Source organism: Capsicum annuum, chromosome 9, assembly GCF_002878395.1.
Source record: "Capsicum annuum cultivar UCD-10X-F1 chromosome 9, UCD10Xv1.1, whole genome shotgun sequence".
Lineage (NCBI taxonomy): Eukaryota > Viridiplantae > Streptophyta > Magnoliopsida > Solanales > Solanaceae > Capsicum > Capsicum annuum.
In genome coordinates, this window is record NC_061119.1 from 2,151,472 (window position 1) to 2,170,215 (window position 18,744).

The 18,744-nt window shown below is 38.7% G+C and overlaps 1 protein-coding gene across 2 annotated transcripts in view; it reads left to right on the plus strand.

The window, feature by feature from the left end:
* LOC107841735 overlaps positions 1–18,744 on the plus strand; it is a 70,206-nt gene that overhangs the window by 43,115 nt on the left and 8,347 nt on the right. For both annotated transcript variants that reach the window (XM_047395962.1, XM_047395961.1), the window contains exons 36-52: positions 1,562–1,665; positions 2,137–2,432; positions 2,520–2,604; positions 7,107–7,802; positions 7,898–8,216; positions 8,356–8,514; positions 8,598–8,761; positions 8,869–9,046; positions 9,126–9,392; positions 9,479–9,685; positions 10,054–10,108; positions 11,700–11,830; positions 11,943–12,425; positions 12,503–13,321; positions 13,475–13,551; positions 16,314–16,764; positions 16,840–16,926. In XM_047395962.1, coding sequence (XP_047251918.1) covers positions 1,562–1,665; positions 2,137–2,432; positions 2,520–2,604; positions 7,107–7,802; positions 7,898–8,216; positions 8,356–8,514; positions 8,598–8,761; positions 8,869–9,046; positions 9,126–9,392; positions 9,479–9,685; positions 10,054–10,108; positions 11,700–11,830; positions 11,943–12,425; positions 12,503–13,321; positions 13,475–13,551; positions 16,314–16,764; positions 16,840–16,926 — 4,578 coding nt within the window. The remainder of the gene's footprint in view (positions 1–1,561; positions 1,666–2,136; positions 2,433–2,519; positions 2,605–7,106; positions 7,803–7,897; positions 8,217–8,355; positions 8,515–8,597; positions 8,762–8,868; positions 9,047–9,125; positions 9,393–9,478; positions 9,686–10,053; positions 10,109–11,699; positions 11,831–11,942; positions 12,426–12,502; positions 13,322–13,474; positions 13,552–16,313; positions 16,765–16,839; positions 16,927–18,744) is intronic.

The following is an 18,744-nucleotide window of genomic DNA, read 5'->3' on the forward strand; positions in this document are numbered from 1 at the left end:
ATATATTTCCAGACCCAGTTGGACTTGGATGTAACTCTCATGATTTTGCATCATTTGCACATACTGAATGCAACTGGGTGCCTAACAACTACAGAAGTGTAAAAAAAAAAGTAACAAAGGAAACTGTCCAACTTTAAGACCTACGACCTGATCACTGAGTTTGTTCTTCCATTCCTCTTAATGTGTTTGTTCTTCCATTCCTCTTAGTGTCTTCATTGAATTTATTATGTGAACTGCAACTCTCTCGAGTGTTATCTCATGGTTATAATTGACCTCATTCTGGAAATTGGAGGTACAAGAATATCTAGTTGATCTTTTTGATAACCAGGTATTTGCATTGATATTAAAATTACTATTTTGCTGTTTCTGTGCGGCTAGGGATAGATGTATACGAATGATTGGAAATGTGATGGAGTTCGTCTACATGAGAATCCTTGAGTACCATTTTACAAGACGGGAAGCAGTGTGCCTTTCTAGTGATATTGATTTGTGAAAATGATAAAATGACAACAGATGTCATGGGTTCTGTTAGCTAATCTTGTTAGAGGGTTGTCAGTCTTTGGTGTCAAGGTTAACTTTTTCTTTACGCATCAAGTATACAAGATTCGCTCTCACAGCTATCTCTCTAGCTGCTGTAAAGAGAAGAATGAGGGTCCTAAACTCAAACATTCTTTTGTGGGTTATTTTGGTCATGTGGAGTGAGAATACCTATAATTATTTTTCATTTATACAGAATCGTAAAAGGAGAGGAGAGAAAAAAGACTTCTTAATGACTTACTTGAATAACAAGTACAGGAATTCTAGCAAATTAAATATTCTACTATAAATGCATAACACACTGCAGTATCGGCGAGAATGTGTAATATTCTCCAATATTCAGTAATTTAAGTCCAACGGTCCAGTGGCATAATATTATTTATTCTCGTCGCCAATGGAATGGTTGAGTAATTGAAGGATAGGAATAATGTCCTGGAGATTCCAGGTTTAAAGTCCAGCTTGAACATTCAGTATGAGCCCATCTGGTCCATCGTACAAGTTCAACCCAAACCTGTGCTTGTGTACCATAGTAGGCTACCTAGTGGATCCGTTGAGGTGCATGCAAACTATGGCATAATGGCGCTATGGTGAATTCATGATGAGAATTTTTGTTCCCTGGGAACAGTGACAGGAAATTCAATGGTCACATAGCATCAAGAAGACGATTTTCTGGATCAGTAGCTGGTCATGTTTAGAGGAGGGACTAAATATGTAACATGCCCCCTCAAACTCAAGATGGCAAAGCAACTTGAGTTTGAGTTGCTGGAATTTAGCAACATAAAATTTTTTTCCATCTTTCTGTCCTCATCTCATCAATAGTATATAGTTAGGGATGGCTATTTGTAATCTGATTTCATTTAATTCCCGACAAATGCTATTCATGCTGGATAGTTTATTCGTAGGACTTAGTTTTCTTGTTCAACTTATTACATAGGTATTCCGTTCATTTCGTTGGCAGAGTAATATACTCTTACTATTTCTAGATTGAGGCATAGTTGATTGATTGTTATATTGCTTCTCTCAGGTTGTCTCCCCTGAGTTCACATTTTATGATAGTAGTAAATCATCTTTGGATGACTTCACTCATGGTGAAAAACTCCTCCGGGCGAAAATGGACCTTAACTTCATGTAAGATCCTTGTCAGTGGAAGCTATCTTTATTTTCCATTTTCCTTTTTCTTAAAAAAAAAATTCTGAGCATGTTATCACTGGAAGCTGATCTATTTTGGCCATACTGTGGTGTAATGATAAGTTACACATGGCATTATTTATTTGGTAGTTTGATGTTTGCCCTAATGTAGTATGTAAAATGAGGAAGTAAATCATCAGTGTAGATATCCAGTTATTTGCTTGCATTTATGTCCAGACAACAGCTGGTTTTGATACTAAGAATGGGGTGATTTTTTTCCTCTCTCTCCATTTCTGCATTCTGTCAGGCACTTTTCGTGTCATACTCTTGTTTCACTATGGTCCTAACTCTATCATCATTGGCTGAATGCTGAGAAGCATATTAAATGTAGCGAACAGACGAATAGCGAATTGAGCAACATAGTTATCTACCTCCTTCATTTTCCAGATACTTATCGATTTGATGCAACAGGTATGCAGCAAAAGAAAATGATACATGGATCCGGGGACTTGTAAAGGATTTATCGGTTGAGGCTGGTTCTGGTCTTATTGTTCTTGACCCAGTTGATATATCTGGGGGATATACTTCTGTTAAGGATAAAACAAATATTTCTTTATTGTCAACGGATATATGTGCCCACCTTTCTCTTGGTGTTGTCTCCCTTCTGCTCAATCTTCAGAGTCAGGCAACCGCTGCGTTACATTTTGGGAGTGCTGATCCCCTGATGCCTTGTACTCAGTTTGATAGGATTTGGGTTTGTCCCAGAGGTGTTACTTTTTTCCGTTGTTATAAGCTTGTTTTCACTAATCGATTTGTCATAGCTCTTGATGTTTGATTCTATTGCACTTGTGCAGAACATGGGCGTCTCAACAACCTCACATTCTGGAGGCCCAGAGCACCGTCGAACTATGTTATTCTGGGAGATTGTGTCACATCAAGGTTGGAAGATCCATAAAATATGCAATTGCTCTGATTTATCTACAGACTTCTGAGTTTGTTTGTGAATTCGAATACAATGTTTTCATAGTATTGATACCTGAATCTTGGTTAATTTTTTACTGGAAGACATCAGCTTGATGCTCTCATTTCATGTGGCTGAGTTGAAATAGGATTAATAATGCTACAATTTCAGGGATAATGATTTTCCCCTGCTCGAAAGTGATCTGATACAAATATTGATACCACCAACTTGGTGCTGATGAGTACATGTGTTACCGTTCTCAAAAAAAGAAGTGCTCTGATATAATTTTATTAGAGTTTTAGCTGGAATAAGAAAGTTCATAGTAGTTTATTCTATTTTTTAAAATATCATGCTGGTGGTACTGCATAATAGCATCCAAGATGACTGGGTAACTTGGGGCAAGTAAACAGTCTTGTATCTATTGTTCTTTCAGAAGATTTATCAGTTAAATGATCCTATTGAGCACGGTTAGGATTTTATTTTCCTTTATGCGCCTAAAGAATAATAACCATGTACTCCCTCCGTTTCAAAAAGAACGACCTAGTTTGACTTGGCACGGAGTTTAAGAAAATAAAAAAAGACTTTTGAATCTTGTGGTCTTAAATTAAAAATATGTCAAATATAACAAAATGCCCTTCAATCTTGTGGTCTTAAACATGCCATGTGGAAAGTTAAAATTAAAAAGTTGCTAAAAAGGAAAGGGGTCATTCTTTTTAAACGAACTAAAAAGGAAAGTAGGTCATTCTTTTTGGAACGGAGGAAGTATAAAACATGAACAGTCAAAGTGGGGTGGGAAACGGTGCAGGGTTGTGCAGGGGTAAAGGCTCCGTGATGGATTCACTTTAGCTTTTTTCCCACAGTGTTGGGGAATAGTCAAAGGTGAGTTGTTGGAGACCATTGTAGAATTCCAAGAAGGGGGAGAGTTTGAACGCTTCTTTCATCAAATTTGTGCCAAAGAAGGAAGGTGCGGCGAGTATAAAGGATTATAAACCTATTAGTCTAGTAGGAAGCATCTACAAGATAATACTAAGGTGCGTTCTAACAAATTTAAGAAGGTCTTGTACGAGACAATGTCCTCTTCTCAGAATGCCTTTATGGAAGGAAGACAGACACTAGATGCAGCATTGGAGGTGAATGAGATGGTTGATTCCAGGAAGAAGAAAGGTGAACCGGGAATTTTATGTAAGCTCAATCTTGAGAAAGCTTATGATCATGTTAATTGTGATTTCTTGGACTACATATTGATTAATATGGGCTTTAGAGATAAGTGGAGGAGATAATCAAGTTTTGTATTCATTCATCCAAATTCTCTATGTTGGTAAACGGAAGTCCCTGTTGTTTCTTTGGGAGTTCGAAAGGCTTTGAGACAAGGGATCCTTCATCTTCTATGCCTTTCATTTTGGTTATGAAAGCTTTGAGCAAGATGATGGACAGAGCAGTCAGGCTTTAATGCTTCATTTAAAGGGCAGAGTAACGTGACAGTTACACATCTGTTGTTTGCAGATGATACTTTGGTCTTTTGTGATGTGAATGTGGCCCAGTTAGATGTTTTGAGAAATCCTTATATGATTTCAGGTTGTTTCGGGCTTAAAGATTAACCTTAGTAAATGTGAAGTCACACTGGTGGGAGTAGTTAATAATATTGTGGAAATTGCGCAAGTGTTGAATTGCAAGTTGGGTAATGTACCTACTACATATCTGGGACTACCTTTGGGAGCTTCTAGCAAAAATCTCGCAGTGTGGAATTCGGTGGTTGAGAGAGTCGAGAAACGGCTAGCAAGATGGAAAAAGAGGTATCTATCGAAAGAGGAAGGACGTTTTGATCAAGAGCACACTCTTTCTAGTATGCCTACATATTTCATGTCACTTGTGCAGGTCCCTAGAAAAGTGATTGAAAGATTGGAAAGACTTCAATGTAACTTCTTATGGGACTCAACAGATTTCACTAAGAAGTTCCATCTTGTGAATTGGAAAGTTGTCACATCTCCCAAGGAATGGAAACGAATGGGAAGGTCTTGGAGTGAAAGATCTTCAGGTATATAACAAAGATTTGTTAGGAAAATGGATCTAGAGATTTAGGATGGAGCAAAATGCTTTTTGGAGGAGGGTGATAGCGGATAAATATGGTACAATGGATGGTGGGTGGAGGACTGAAAACATTGTAACTCCGTTTGGATGTGGTTTGTGGGGGGTTCTCATGAAGGGTAGGAAGGTTTCTATCGACATATCTCTTTTAAGGTTGGGGATGGAAGCAGGATTAGTTTTTGGATAGATAAGTGATGTAGGGAGATCTAGTTGAAGGAAGTTTTTCGTGGTTTATACTGTGTTTCTTGCCAGAGAGAGTTGGTAGTCCAACAAATTTGTCGGTCTCACGATGGTGCGAATATTCGCTGGGACTTAAGATTCAGTAGGGACCTTCATGATTGGGAGATGAAAGAATTTCACAATTAAGTAGAGCTATTGTATGGGCTAGACATATCAAACAACTTGTTGGATGCATGGAGGTGGTAAGAGAGTGGTGACGGTTTATTCACTATTAGCTCTTTTTATAAGAGGTTACTAGTGAGAGAAGGTACCTTTCCTCATGTTTCCATTTGGAGTCCTAGAGCACCAAGGGAGGTTTGTTTCTTTGTGTAGTTGGCGGCTAGGGGTGTGATTTTAACAACGGAGAATCTGAGAAAGAAGAAAGTCATCCATACCAGTTGGTGCTTCATGTGTAAAAGTGGCAGCGAAAGTGTAGATCATTTCCTTCTGCATTGTGAGGTGGCTAGTCGTTTATGGAGGGTGGCTCTAAATTTGTTTAGGATGCAATGGGTCATGTCGGGCACAATGAAGGAGGCTTTGCAAAGTTGGGCTCTTAAAAGAGGGAAAGAAAGCTGGAGAGCATGGAGCATTTCCCCCTTGGTAGTCATGTGAATCATTTGGAAAGAGAGGAATAGGAGGGCTCTTGAAGGGGTATAACTTTTTTTTTATTTTGAAACTGGTGAAGTCGTATTCCTTTGCATTAAGGGTGTGTTGGCCACCTCCAAAAAGTGTCAGTTACAAATTTCCTATTAATTCTACAATCTGATCTACTTCTTCTATACAAAGTTGTTTACGCCAAAAAAGTAAGGATACTAAACAATTCCTTGTGACCTTATGAATGGAATTGGATCTACCTTCAAAACATCTCCCATTTATTTCTATCCAAACTGACCACCATATACATGATGATATTAACCTCTACCATTTCTTTTGACTCTTGCTACCTCCTCTCCTGATCCAGCTACTCAATACTTCAATACTTCTGCAGTATGTTCTGGCATTGTCCAGTTCAAAGTTGTGATGTTGAGAAATAAATTCCAGAGTTGAACAGTGATTACAGTGCAGGAATAGGTGGTTGTTTGTTTCCCCTGTCAGATTGCACAAAAAAAACCTGGGAACCAATTGTCTACTTTTTTTTGGGAGTACTTCCTGAGTTAAGCAAGCCCTCTTTATTACTATCAAGTGAAGCATGTCACTTTTGTAGGTATATCCCCCTTCCAGAAATAGTTCCAGTAATATTTAGGGCATCCATCCATAACCTGCAACCCTTTCTTGTATGCACTGTTGACTGAAAAAGACCATTTTTGCTGTGCTTCCATTGAATTTTGTCCCTGGTATAGGTATTTATGTTCTAAGTTGCTCGAACTCTTCAAAAATGTTTAGGGGTGTGTGTCGGGTCCTCCAAAAATGGTGTATTGTTGAAGGATCCAACAGGGCTGCGGCAACATATTAGGAGAGTCCGAGCAACTTAGAATTATGTTAATGCTCCCTAGTTTCCCTAGTAGCTCTGCCACCCTCTCTATCTCCCAATCATTGAAGGGGTAGAACTTGATTTCGCAAAATTAAAGAGTAGTGTTTTGTATCTAGTTTACTTTTGGTGTACTTGTGAGGTCCCAATTTGTATAGAGGATTGGATCTCTTTTGTTGAGAACCATATTTTGATGTAGGTTCTCTCCTTTTGGAATGGTTACGGGGTTCCCCCAAATGTTATAAAAATATTTTTAAGGGAACTTTACTTTATTGGTTGAGTACTGAAATGCCCAAAACAATTGTTGACCAGGCCATTTTTTGGATATTATAGCATTGCATTCTTCTCTGGGGTGCTTAATTTGGCTTATGTTTTTCCATAGTGTGTAGTCTAAGATTAAACCATGAACTTTCAGGATGATGTATGGTTGTAAACTAAGAACTTTTGTGATTAGATGTTTCCTCCATTCCATATGCACTGAATTATCTTTTTAGTCATTACAAGTTCAATTTCATTTCAACTGTCTCTGGATTTTAACATCTTTATGAAACGACATACTTTTTCTTGGTATTCTTGTGCCATTTAACTGCCGCTACTGTTGCCTTTGCGAAGAGCATGCTAATGGATACGGAAGCTATAATTGTGTTTGCGTTTTTCTGGAAGAATTTTAATGTCTTGCCTAATGCATGTCATTTTACTCATTCTCAGACCCAATCCTCCTTCACAAGCAGTTATTGCTGTGAGCAATATGTATGGGCGTGTCAGGAAGCCACTTGAGTTCAGGCTGATCGGTGTATTTTCTGACATTCAAGGATCTGAGAAAGCGCAGGATGTTGGTGATTGTTCTCTTTGGCTGCCTATTGCTCCACCTGGATACGTAGCAATTGGTTGTGTTGCTCACACAGGGACACAGCCACCTTCTAATCACATAGTTAATTGCATACGTTCTGATCTAGTAACATCAACGAAGCTTTCAGAATGCATATTCAGTGTTGCTGCTAATACTGTGTTCACCTCAGGTTACAGTATTTGGCGTTTGGATAATGCTCTTGCGTCATTCTATGCCCATCCATCTAGTAGTCATCCTCAGAAAAGCTGTTGTTTTGATCTGAATAATCTTCTTCTTTGGAGCTCAAGCTGGTACACTTCGTCATTGAAAGTACCTTCTGTTGAGTTAACTAGTGAGAGAGAGCACCTGCATCATCAGACAAGTAAACAGAGTGCAACTTCATCAGGATGGGACATTATCAGATCGATTTCTAAAGCGACTTCTTGTTATATTTCAACCCCAAACTTTGAGCGAATCTGGTGGGACAGGGGTAGCGACCTCCGCCCTGCAGTCTCTATATGGAGACCTATAAGACGTCCTGGTTATGCAGTTCTGGGTGACTGTATTACCGAAGGGTAAATGTTTATTTTGCTTTCCTTTCAGTTCATTGTTTTGCCCACTTTACACCAGTACAATCTTTTTTGACATGTGGGATTATTCCTTACTTCAGCTTAGAACCACCTCCCCTGGGTATAATATTCAAGGCTGACAACCCTGAACTTTCTGCAAAGGCTGTGCAATTTACAAAAGTTGCTCATATTGCGGGCAAAGGACTGGAGGAAGTTTTCTTCTGGTACCCAGTTGCTCCTCCTGGTTACGCTGCTTTGGGGTGTGTAGTGACACGTAGCAATGAAGCACCCGATTTGAATAACTTTCTCTGCCCAAGGATGGATCTTGTTAGTCAAGCTAATGTTCTTGAGATGCCCATTTCAAGATCTTCAGGTTCCAGGACTTCTCAGTGCTGGAGCATTTGGAAAGTTGACAATCAGGTTAGAGAAACTTTTTTCTGAATGACCACTTTTGTTATTGCATCTGAATCATCCTCAATTTTAGTATTTGTTGCATTGCTGTTATATATTCTCCTGCTTATTTTCCTTGATCACACAATCATTTTGTACTGTATTGCAGGCATGCACTTTCCTTGCACGCTCTGATCTGAAAACACCTTCTAGTAGGTTGGCATTTACTCTTGGTGATTCAGTGAAGCCAAAGACAAGAGACAACATAACAGCTGACATGAAAATCAGATGCTTTTCTGTGACTCTACTGGACAGCTTATGCGGAATGGTCTGCAGCCCTCACAAAATCTCTTTACCGATATGATTTTTCTCCTTTTTTGTCTGCTTATCAGTGCATTTTTTTTATTACAGGTAACACCACTTTTTGATGCAACAATTACTAATATTAAGCTTGCAACACATGGGCGACTAGAGGCGATGAATGCTGTTCTCGTTTGTTCAATGGCTGCGTCCACCTTCAACACACAATTAGAAGCGTGGGAGCCACTTGTTGAGCCTTTTGATGGCATATTTAAGTAATACCTTTCACATCCACCCTTTGTCATTTGTTACGATGTTGATTGTTGACTCATTTTTCTTCTGTTGTTGCTGTTTTACCACAACTGTTATTCTTTATTTACAGGTTTGAGACTTATGAGACCAATTTACACCCGCCTTCCAGAGTTGGTACAAGGGTCAGAGTCGCTGCAACTAGTATTTTGAATATAAATCTGAGTACAGCCAATCTTGATGTATTGGGGCAAGCTGTTGAGTCATGGAGTAAGCAGAGAGAACTCGAGAAGAAAGCAATTAAGATTAAGGTGACAGTGTGGGATGCTCAAGATATTCTTCAGTTATTGTTGATATATTTCAGTTTCTGAATATTTCTTGCTTCTGCAGGAAGCTCATCGTGGGGATGCACAAGATAATACTAGTTTTGTGGCACTTGATGACGATGATTTCCGGATGGTGGTGGTTGAAAATAAACTTGGATGTGATATGTATCTGAAAAGAGTTGAGCAAAACTCAGATGCATTTGAGTTACTGCCTCCTGATAAATCTGTGTGTGTATGGATTCCACCTACAAGGTATTCTGATCGATTAAATGTTGCCAATGAGTCAAGGGAACCTCGACGTTATGCTGGTGTTCAGATAGTTGAAGCCAAGGTTGTCTACATACTGATTTCTATGAGTGGGTTTGCTGTCAATTAACTTAATTTACTTATGAGGTTCTCATTTTATCTCTCTAACAGGGTCTGCCTGTCAATGACGACGGCAATAGCCATAACTTTTTCTGCGCTTTGCGCTTGGTTGTGGAGAATCAGGATTCAAATCAACAAAAGCTTTTTCCTCAGAGTGCAAGGACCAAATGTGTGAAGCCACTAATTACTAGAAAAAATAACGTCGATGAAGCCACCACTAAATGGAGTGAACTCTTCATATTTGAAGTTCCTTTGAAGGTAATCGGCTGTTCAGAATAAAGATAAATGTGTATTTTTTAACTTTCATATGAAATGGAAAAAAGAGTAGAAAGGTGAGAACAAGGTATCCTTAAAAAAATATGGGAGGATATGTATCAAATCTAGTAGAGCTTTCTCATATCTTTGGAGAACTTTCAAAGCTATTCTTGAACACCATGAGGTAGTCTTAAACAGAATGCTCTAAAACCTGCTCTATCCCATGAATAACCTGAAGACATTCTCCCACATGGAAACATTCTCAATTTTGTTTCCATCCAAATCCTCCACCCGTCTGGGAGCATTACGTTCCTTTTGGCACTTCAATAAGCATTTGTCATTCTTGTAATCAACCTTGCATTTTCTTATAGGGGCTAGCAAAGCTGGAAGTGGAGGTGACAAACCTTGCTGCGAAGGCCGGGAAAGGTAAATTGGTGCTTTGAAGCATATAATTCTTCCATACAAACTCCTAATCTGCTTGACATGTTAAGGTAACTGAAGCTTTGGGATTTGGAACTCCCTCCGCACATTGATGTTATGATTTTAGGCCTTGTTTGTTTGCAGATAATGCAGGTCTTAATCTTAATCATTTAGATCTCAATCATTTAATCTGCTTTTTAGGTCTGAAATTTAATCATTCAGATCTTAGTCGTTAAGTGCGTTTGTTATTATAATTTAAAATCACTTAATGGGTCTAGCTCATTAAGATGCGTATTCAAAGTTTTTTACAAAGATGGCATGCAATTCACCACTGCTCCATCCTTTTCACCGATAGCCACTCCATCGTGGCCAGCCGTCATTATCAACTTCCACAGCCCACCACCTACACCCACTATCATCAGCGGCCACTACCGCTACCACCAATCATGTATGTCAGCTGTCACCACCATTAGTGACCATTTACAAGCATAACCACCAACCACTATTTCAACCACCAAACACTAACGACATTCACTACAAACAACCACCATTATATATCGCTAATCACCATAATCATTCACCACCACCTTTAGCCATCACTATTGTCTACCACAAATATTAGTTTCCACCACGAACAACAATCATTGTTAATCATTATTGTCAATCACCATCACAACTAGCTACTACCAACAATCACCATCATCGATTATTTAAAATATTTTATTGGTATAATGTTAGATCAATTAAATATTTTATTTGAATTTTAAATTTAAATATATTTTTAATAAAGACTATTTTTACGAGAACAAAAATTAGATGTGCATTCAGATTCAGACATTCAAATCTTAATGCACATCTCAATATTCAAATGTGCATTTAGATTCGGACAAATCGCAATTGGAGGGGAGAAAGGTTTGTTTTTCAATTTTGCTTAGTTTTGCTATAGAGAAAAAAAAGGGCAGCTCGGTGCACTAAGCTTCCACTATTGTATGCAGCCTCGCCTTACATTTCTGCAAGAGACTGTTTCCAAGGTTTGAACCCATGACCTCCTGGTCACATGACATCAATTTTACCGGTTACTCTGAGGCTCCCCTTCTTAGTTTTGCTATATAGCTTAAGGGGGTGTTTGGATTGACTTTTAAAAAGTAGCTTATTAGCCAAAAGCCATAAGTTGGTACTACCCTACTTTTGGCTTTTGGCTTATTTTGACATTTTTTAACTTAAGTGAAGTAGCTTTTAACTTAAAGTAGCTTAAGGAGGTGTTTGGATTGGCTTTGAAAATGAAGTATCTTCATTACTGGAGGAGTATTCATCAGATAAATGCAGTAGTTTGCGGAACTTAAAATTTCCTTGCTGCAGATAGTCTCTTGGATTTGGAGTTTTTCTTTTCTTTTATTAGCTAGTTATATCACTTCAGTGAACCTTGCCTCCCTCATTCTACTCCATCTCCCTAACAATTTATTTTTTTCTTGGTCTCAGAAAATCTAAATAGCAGGTTGAATTCTTCAAAAATCAGATCTGCAAGGGTGGATTTTGTTTTTTATTGAATTATAATTGCTTGATTCTAAAATTTGTTGTTTGAATATGGTCAATACAGGTGAGGTTGTTGGCGCATCGTCATTTTCCGTTGGACATGGTCCAAGTATTTTAAAGAAGGCTGCTTCACTCAGAATGCTGCATCAAGTGTCGGACGTTGAAAACTTTGGATGTTATCCTTTAAGAAAAAGGGTTCGTGGCACTGCTGGCTCTTTTGCCTTGGTCATTTTTTATTCTGTAATTTTGGAAATTTTATTGTGGTCACTATTACCTCCTTGTGTGCTCATATTAATATCATTTCCAGGGCCAACTTAACAGTAACGACACAAATTCTTGCGGCTGCCTTTTTGTCTCAACATCTTACTTTGACAAGAAAATGGCATTAAACTATGAAAATAACGAGGGAGAAAAGACTGGTGCTAGTGATATAGGGTTTTGGGTAGGACTTACACCTAAAGGTCCATGGGAGAGCATCCGCTCCTTCCTACCCCAGTCAGTGGCCACCAAAACACTGGGCGATGATTATGTGGCTTTGGAGGTTGTCACCAAAAATGGAAAAAAGCACGTAATTTTCCGGGCTCTTGCTACAGTTAGCAATGATTCAGATATCACATTGGATATTTCATCATGTCATGAGTCCATCATTCATACTCAAGATCTGTGTTCAGAAGGTCGAAATTATAGCATATTTGTTGAAGAGATTTTTGAGAATCAACGGAATCATCGAGTTTCTGGTGGAAAAGACCCAGGGCGGTGGAGCACTAGGGATTTCGCCTATTCCTCAAATGTGAGTATTTCCGGACTTCTCTCTTTTAGTTAATGTTGATTAGCTTTTCTTGACCTTTTTCCTCTTCTATCTTGAAGGACTTTTTTGAACCAACCCTACCTCCTGGATGGAAATGGATATCGTCTTGGACTGTTGACAAATCTCAGTTTGTTGATGTTGATGGATGGGCCTATGGACCTGATTTTCAAACCTTGAGGTGGCCACCAAATTCTCCCAAGTGTAGCACAAAGTCAGCTCACAATACTGTCCGTCGAAGACGTTGGACTCGTACAAGAGAAGAAGTTAAGGAGGGGGTTGCAAATAATACAGACAATATTGTTACTAGTCCTGGTTCTTCGGCTATTTTACCCTGGACATGCATTTCCAAGGGCTCTAACCACTGTTTACAAGTCCGTCCATCCCTTGGTTATTCTCATACTCCTTATTCATGGGGTCGTCCTATTGCTGTGGGATCTGCCTTTGCCTTGGGTAAGGACCAAACACCTATTGAGAGCAGTACACCTTCTCGACAAAATGCTGTAAGGCATGGAAACAAGATACCTATTTCTGCACTGAAGCTAAACCAGCTAGAGAAAATGGATCTACTTTTGTGTTGTCCTGGTGGCAGTGGTAAGCAGCTTTGGCTCTGTGTTGGTACAGATGCATCAGTTCTTCATACAGAGCTAAATGCCCCGGTTTATGATTGGAAGCTATCTATTAGTTCTCCCTTGAAGTTGGAGAATCGGCTTCCTTGTGGAGCTGACTTTACGATCTGGGAAAAATTGAAAGATGGAAACACTGTAGAGAGACATCGGGGTTTTATGGCATCACGGGAGACCATGCACATATATTCTGCTGATGTGCGCAATCCTATATATCTGATGTTATTTGTTCAAGGTGGTTGGGTTATGGAAAAGGTAGATTCTCTTGAAGTAAATATGTGCATATTTATGCTTCTGGATATAGTACTTGTGTCCTCGCATAGACGCATGCACATAGCATTTGTACATAAGAAAAGGCTTTTTGTTTGTAAACCTGCTCTGATCTACTTTTTCCCTCCATTCAAACAGGACCCTGTACTGATCTTGGATCTTACGAGTAATAATCATGCTTCATCGTTTTCTATGCTTCACCAACAAAGGAAAAGGTTTGTATTGCTCTATGTGTTGCTAGAATTATATGCACCAAGAAATGGCTTCAACATTCTCAGTGTACCCTCTTTTTCTGTTCAAAGTTGTTCCGCAGAAAAAATGGCCATCAATATGGAACTTGGGAAAATATTTGGAAGAATAAACGAATAAATATGTCAAATTATCAATTGTACCTCAAACTAGAATTGCCTGGGTTGGCTATATTAATTGTTTGTATGATCATCTATAAAGTAGTATGCACCATACCAATTATAATTACAGTTAATTCACTATAGGGATGTGGCGGAAACTCTATTGCTAACAAAATAAGTGGTAAGATAGTTTATCATGATGTACTACTCAGTGGAGTAGTCGAGGTGCGCGCAAGCTGGTACAAACAACAGGTTTATTTGAAAAAAGAGTTTAGCATGATGTTTTGTCAAATTATTCCCATTGGATAAATACTCTGATAGTTATTAGTAAAATACAGGGCTTGTTACCAGTTTTATTGAAGGTCAAAGCATAAAACTCACCTTAATGCAGAGCTAGTTAGCAAAATGCAAAGTAAGAATGCCAAGAGTTTTGATCATACAGGATTAATGTAGAAAAAAAACTAAGAGAAGCTAAGTTGCTCGGACTCTCCAAAATGTTGTCGTACCCGTGTCGGATCCTTCATAAATACACTAGTTTTGGAGGATCCGACATGCACCCCTCGACATTTTTGAAGAGTCCAAGCAACATAGAAGAGAAGCATAAAAAGATAACATGTAGAATGTTTGCTCTCTCTTTGTCTTATTTTTAAAAAAGTTATATTATTTTATTATTATTATTATTATTATCATTATTATAGCAAAAAGAAAACATTCTGGCATAGAAATCAAAAGAGCCTACAAAATAGTGATTTTCCTTGTGATCGAAGTTTTTGAGAAGGTGGACTTTGGGCTTAGCTCAATTTCACAACGAGCTCATGAGTTCAGGATTGTTTGAGACCATAAAAGGAGACGACATTTCATTCCCCTCAACCAATATAGGGCACTAAACATCCCTTCCTCCATACATCAAGGACTGGACATCTGGTATCTGGTGCGTGGACAATATAATAAGGAAATGATCTCTTATGATCACTTACAAGATGAATAAAAGAAAATGATGTCGACCAATATAGGACACTAAATATCCCTAAGGACTAGACATCTGGTGCATGGACTATATTAGGTGGAAATGATCTTTTATGATCGCTTACAAGATGAATAGAAGAAAATGACATTTTGAGATCTTGTATGTGTAAAAATTAAAGATCTCTTGTAAAAAGGGCATAAAACTAAAAGCAAATTTGTAAAAGACTAGAAAACCAAATATTTCCAATATAATATGGGGAGCGCAACATTAGGTAAGTCATTAATAGAGATATGTTTAGCTCTGATATCATGTTAAGAAAATGATAATCTGGTCTACCTCAACCTCAAAAGTTTGCTCATTAGTTTTTGATGCACAAGACCATATAAATAAAAGGAGACAACATTGTTCCCCTGACCAACGTGGGATTCTTTTTTTTGGTAAGGTAAATAATTTTATTAACAATTGAGGAAACCCCTTATACTAGTCAGATACCAAAAGGAGAGAACCTACATCAAAATATGGTTCTCGACGAAAGAGGTCCAGACCTCTATACAAATAGGAAGCCCAAAAGTAAACCAAAAAGAAACTAGAGACGGAACACTACTTTGCATTTTTACAAAATCTAGTTCCCCCTTCAAAGGTCCTCTTATTTTTCCACCCCTTCAAAAGTCCTCTTATTTCTTTCTTTCAAACTGTTCATGATTACTAATGGGGTAACGCTTCCCGGCCTCGAGCATTTCTTCCCCTTTCTATGGGTCAAACTTTACAAAAGACTTCCTTCATTGTACCCAGCATAACTCATTGCATCCCAAACGAATTAAGGGCCACCTTCCATAGCCGGCTAGCCACCTTGCAATGCAGAAGAAGATGATCTGCATTTTCGCCTACACTCTTACATATAAAGCACCAACCTGACATATGTAATCCTCCTCTTTGGAGCCCTTAACAGAGCTAAAGTTAGATACTTTTATCCTTTTGTTGAAATTAATAGAATCTTGATTAGATGTGGTGAAAACAAACTCTCTGACAACTAAAGTTTGAAATGTATTACCTATGTTTATTAAATGTTTTGGGTTTGAATAGGAAAATTTTCATTCTTTTTTTTTCAATACTATCATATGGAATGCACATCCCTGCAATATAGATCAAATAGAAAAATCTGGTTTGATACCCTTGCTCTATAACATGAATAATCTGAATTAGTATTTGACAATGAGCTTTTCTATTCCTTTTGACCTTTAAGAAAAATAATTTGCATATGATCTTAGTATTCTGAAGAGGAGGTATATCTATGTGTTTCTCACTTGTCACCTTTATGGTTTCTTTGTGCCTTTCCTTTTCCTCCCTTCTTTTCCTCTTCCTCTGTGGATCAGTGAGCGTGAAATGGGTGAACCCATTGGCAGAAGCTGGTTTGGTTCATTGGTTTTTCAATCTGATTTCAGGAGTGATAAAGCTAGACCTCTGTATTTTCATTATGTTGAAACTGCATTTCTTACATAAGTTAATTATAAGGAGAAAGCTATGTTACTATGCCAAGTGAGAAGTAGGTCTCTTTGTGCATACCTACACACACACACACACACACTATGATTTCCTCAGAAATTATCTGTTTATGGGAGACTGTGTGATACTAATTTTGTTGGAGTGGTGCCTTGTACAGGAGGTTGCGCGTTAGCGTTGAACGTGACATAGGAGGAACTACTGCTGCTCCTAAAACCATTCGGTTCTTTGTTCCATATTGGATTAGCAATGATTCATTCTTGTTTTTGGCTTATCAAGTTGTGGAAATTGAGCCGTTGGAAAGCTCAGATGTAGATTCACTTTCCCTTTCCAGAGCCGTCAAATCAGCTAAACTAGCACTGAAAAATCCCCCTACTTCAGTGAGTAGACAGATTGGTGCACGGAAAAACATTCAGGTACTCGAATTTATTGAAGATTCGAGTCCAACTCCCAGCATGCTTTCTCCACAACACTATGTTGGCCGTGGTGGTGTTCTGCTGTTTTCATCTCGTAATGATGCCTATCTTTCATCACGGGTGGGCATCGCTGTCGCTCTTCAAAATTCTGATAACTTCAGTTCTGGGATATCTCTTCTTGAGCTGGAAAAGAAGGTAACATGGATAAAGTTTGGGTTATTCACAATACATAAAATTATGGCACTAAATGAACTTTTGGCTTTCCTGCAGCAACGTGTTGATGTCAAGGCCTTTGGTGTGGATGGATTTTATTACAAGCTTTCGGTCGTGCTGCGCATGACTTCAGACAGAACGAAGGTATCCTCAATTGTTTTAACTCCTTGTCATATTAACTGGTACTCAGTGGTGAATAAGCTGCAGGTTGTCAGTCCTTCCAAATTTTTTTCGAAATGCATGTCATTTAACCAACTTTGTCACATTGTATTTCAGCTAGCCAATCATATAAGGAAACCAGTCTTGGAAGTTTACACAAAATTCAATTGTCGTCATGATTTTTTCTTGTCCAGAAAAGGGCTTCAATATGATTTTATCTTGTCATGTAATACTTTGATTCAAAAAATAATAAACAGCCCCTTGCAGAAATGTTAGGTGAGGATGCGCACAATAGACCCTTGTGGTCCGGCCCTTCCCCGAACCCCACGCATAGCGGTAGCTTTAGTGCACCGGGCTGCCTTTTTTTAAAGAAGGCGAAGTCTAAAGTCTCGGAAGTTGCAACATGTGCTTCATAATCATTTTGTCGTAAAGGGTGTTTAGCTAAGCTTATAAGCTGGTCAAACTGGCTTATAAGCACTTTTTGGCTTATCTACACGTTCAATGAATATTCGAAGAGCTTATAAGCCAAAATCAGCGGAAATTCATATGTTTGTCATCCCCAACTTATGTCTTTTCAACTTATAAGGACTTTTGATTTGACCAAGTTTTTTCTTGGTACCCCATATCCATAGTTGCACCTGTTCTTTACAATGAGGACAATAAAAACCTTTTAGCCACTCCACCCTTCAAGAGGTCAATGACAGAGTATTCTCAGTTGAGGAAGATAGTGCACTAGGACTGTCGCGACCCGAACCGGGGCCCTGGCCATGACGAGCATTCTCGAACCCGAAGGTCCGGAACGCCCTCTGTCTATCTGGTAATCATGCACATAATTCATATGATCAAAGTAATACGGAAACATGTTCAACAATTTAAAACAGTTAAAGGCCTGAAAACATGCCCAACAATATTTAATAAACATCTGCAACAATCTGCGAAATCTCTACTGACATACTATCTGAATAACTGGGATAAGGCCCCCAGCAGACCAAAAATCATACTGAAATAAATACCTAAATGACTAGGCCTTCCGAAGCAAAGAAGGCTCACCAACTGAACTCTGAGACAACCCTGTCTGTAGACTCTATCAAGGATCTGGACCCCTAGACTGCGCCTTAGTACCTGGGAGAAAGAGGGGGTCAGCACAATTGTACTGGCACGCGAAGCAATCCAAAATAGAGTAATTGAACATATATATATATATATGTTCCCAGTTTTTGAAAAACACATGGGCACCTTCTGAAAACATGTAACCTGTCTGTAAATCTCAAACTCTGATCTGTGTATTACTTCTGAGTTAGGTGGTCCCCTACGAGTTTGATATTCCACGGGCAATATGGAATCCGCCATTGACTCGGCGGGGAAGCCTCCAACCCGAGTATGCCGCAAGGGTTGGAGTTCCTGAATCTGATACGCCACACGACACTTAAGTCAGCGTATAATAATATACCCAGGTCGGCAAACCACGATTTTAGGCAATGAGTTGCTTGAACTCAAGCCCTCTTCAAGGAACCACCTAACATCTCTGTATGCCCATTTTTAACCTTTTTTGTACATGCAACATTCTGAATGTCTAAAATCATGATAGTCTGAAATGTCTATTAGTCTGAGTCTGATATGGCATTGGTCTGAATTGGTATCGTCATACCAAGACTTGCAAGTCATGATTCTGAGCCATAATACATTAAGCTAAATCTTTCATTTAAAGCATAATTTAGACCACCAAAAACATGCAACTGATATAGAAGATTTCATGTTTCGAAACTCAAGTCAAGATCATGCAAAAACTTCATCAACATATGG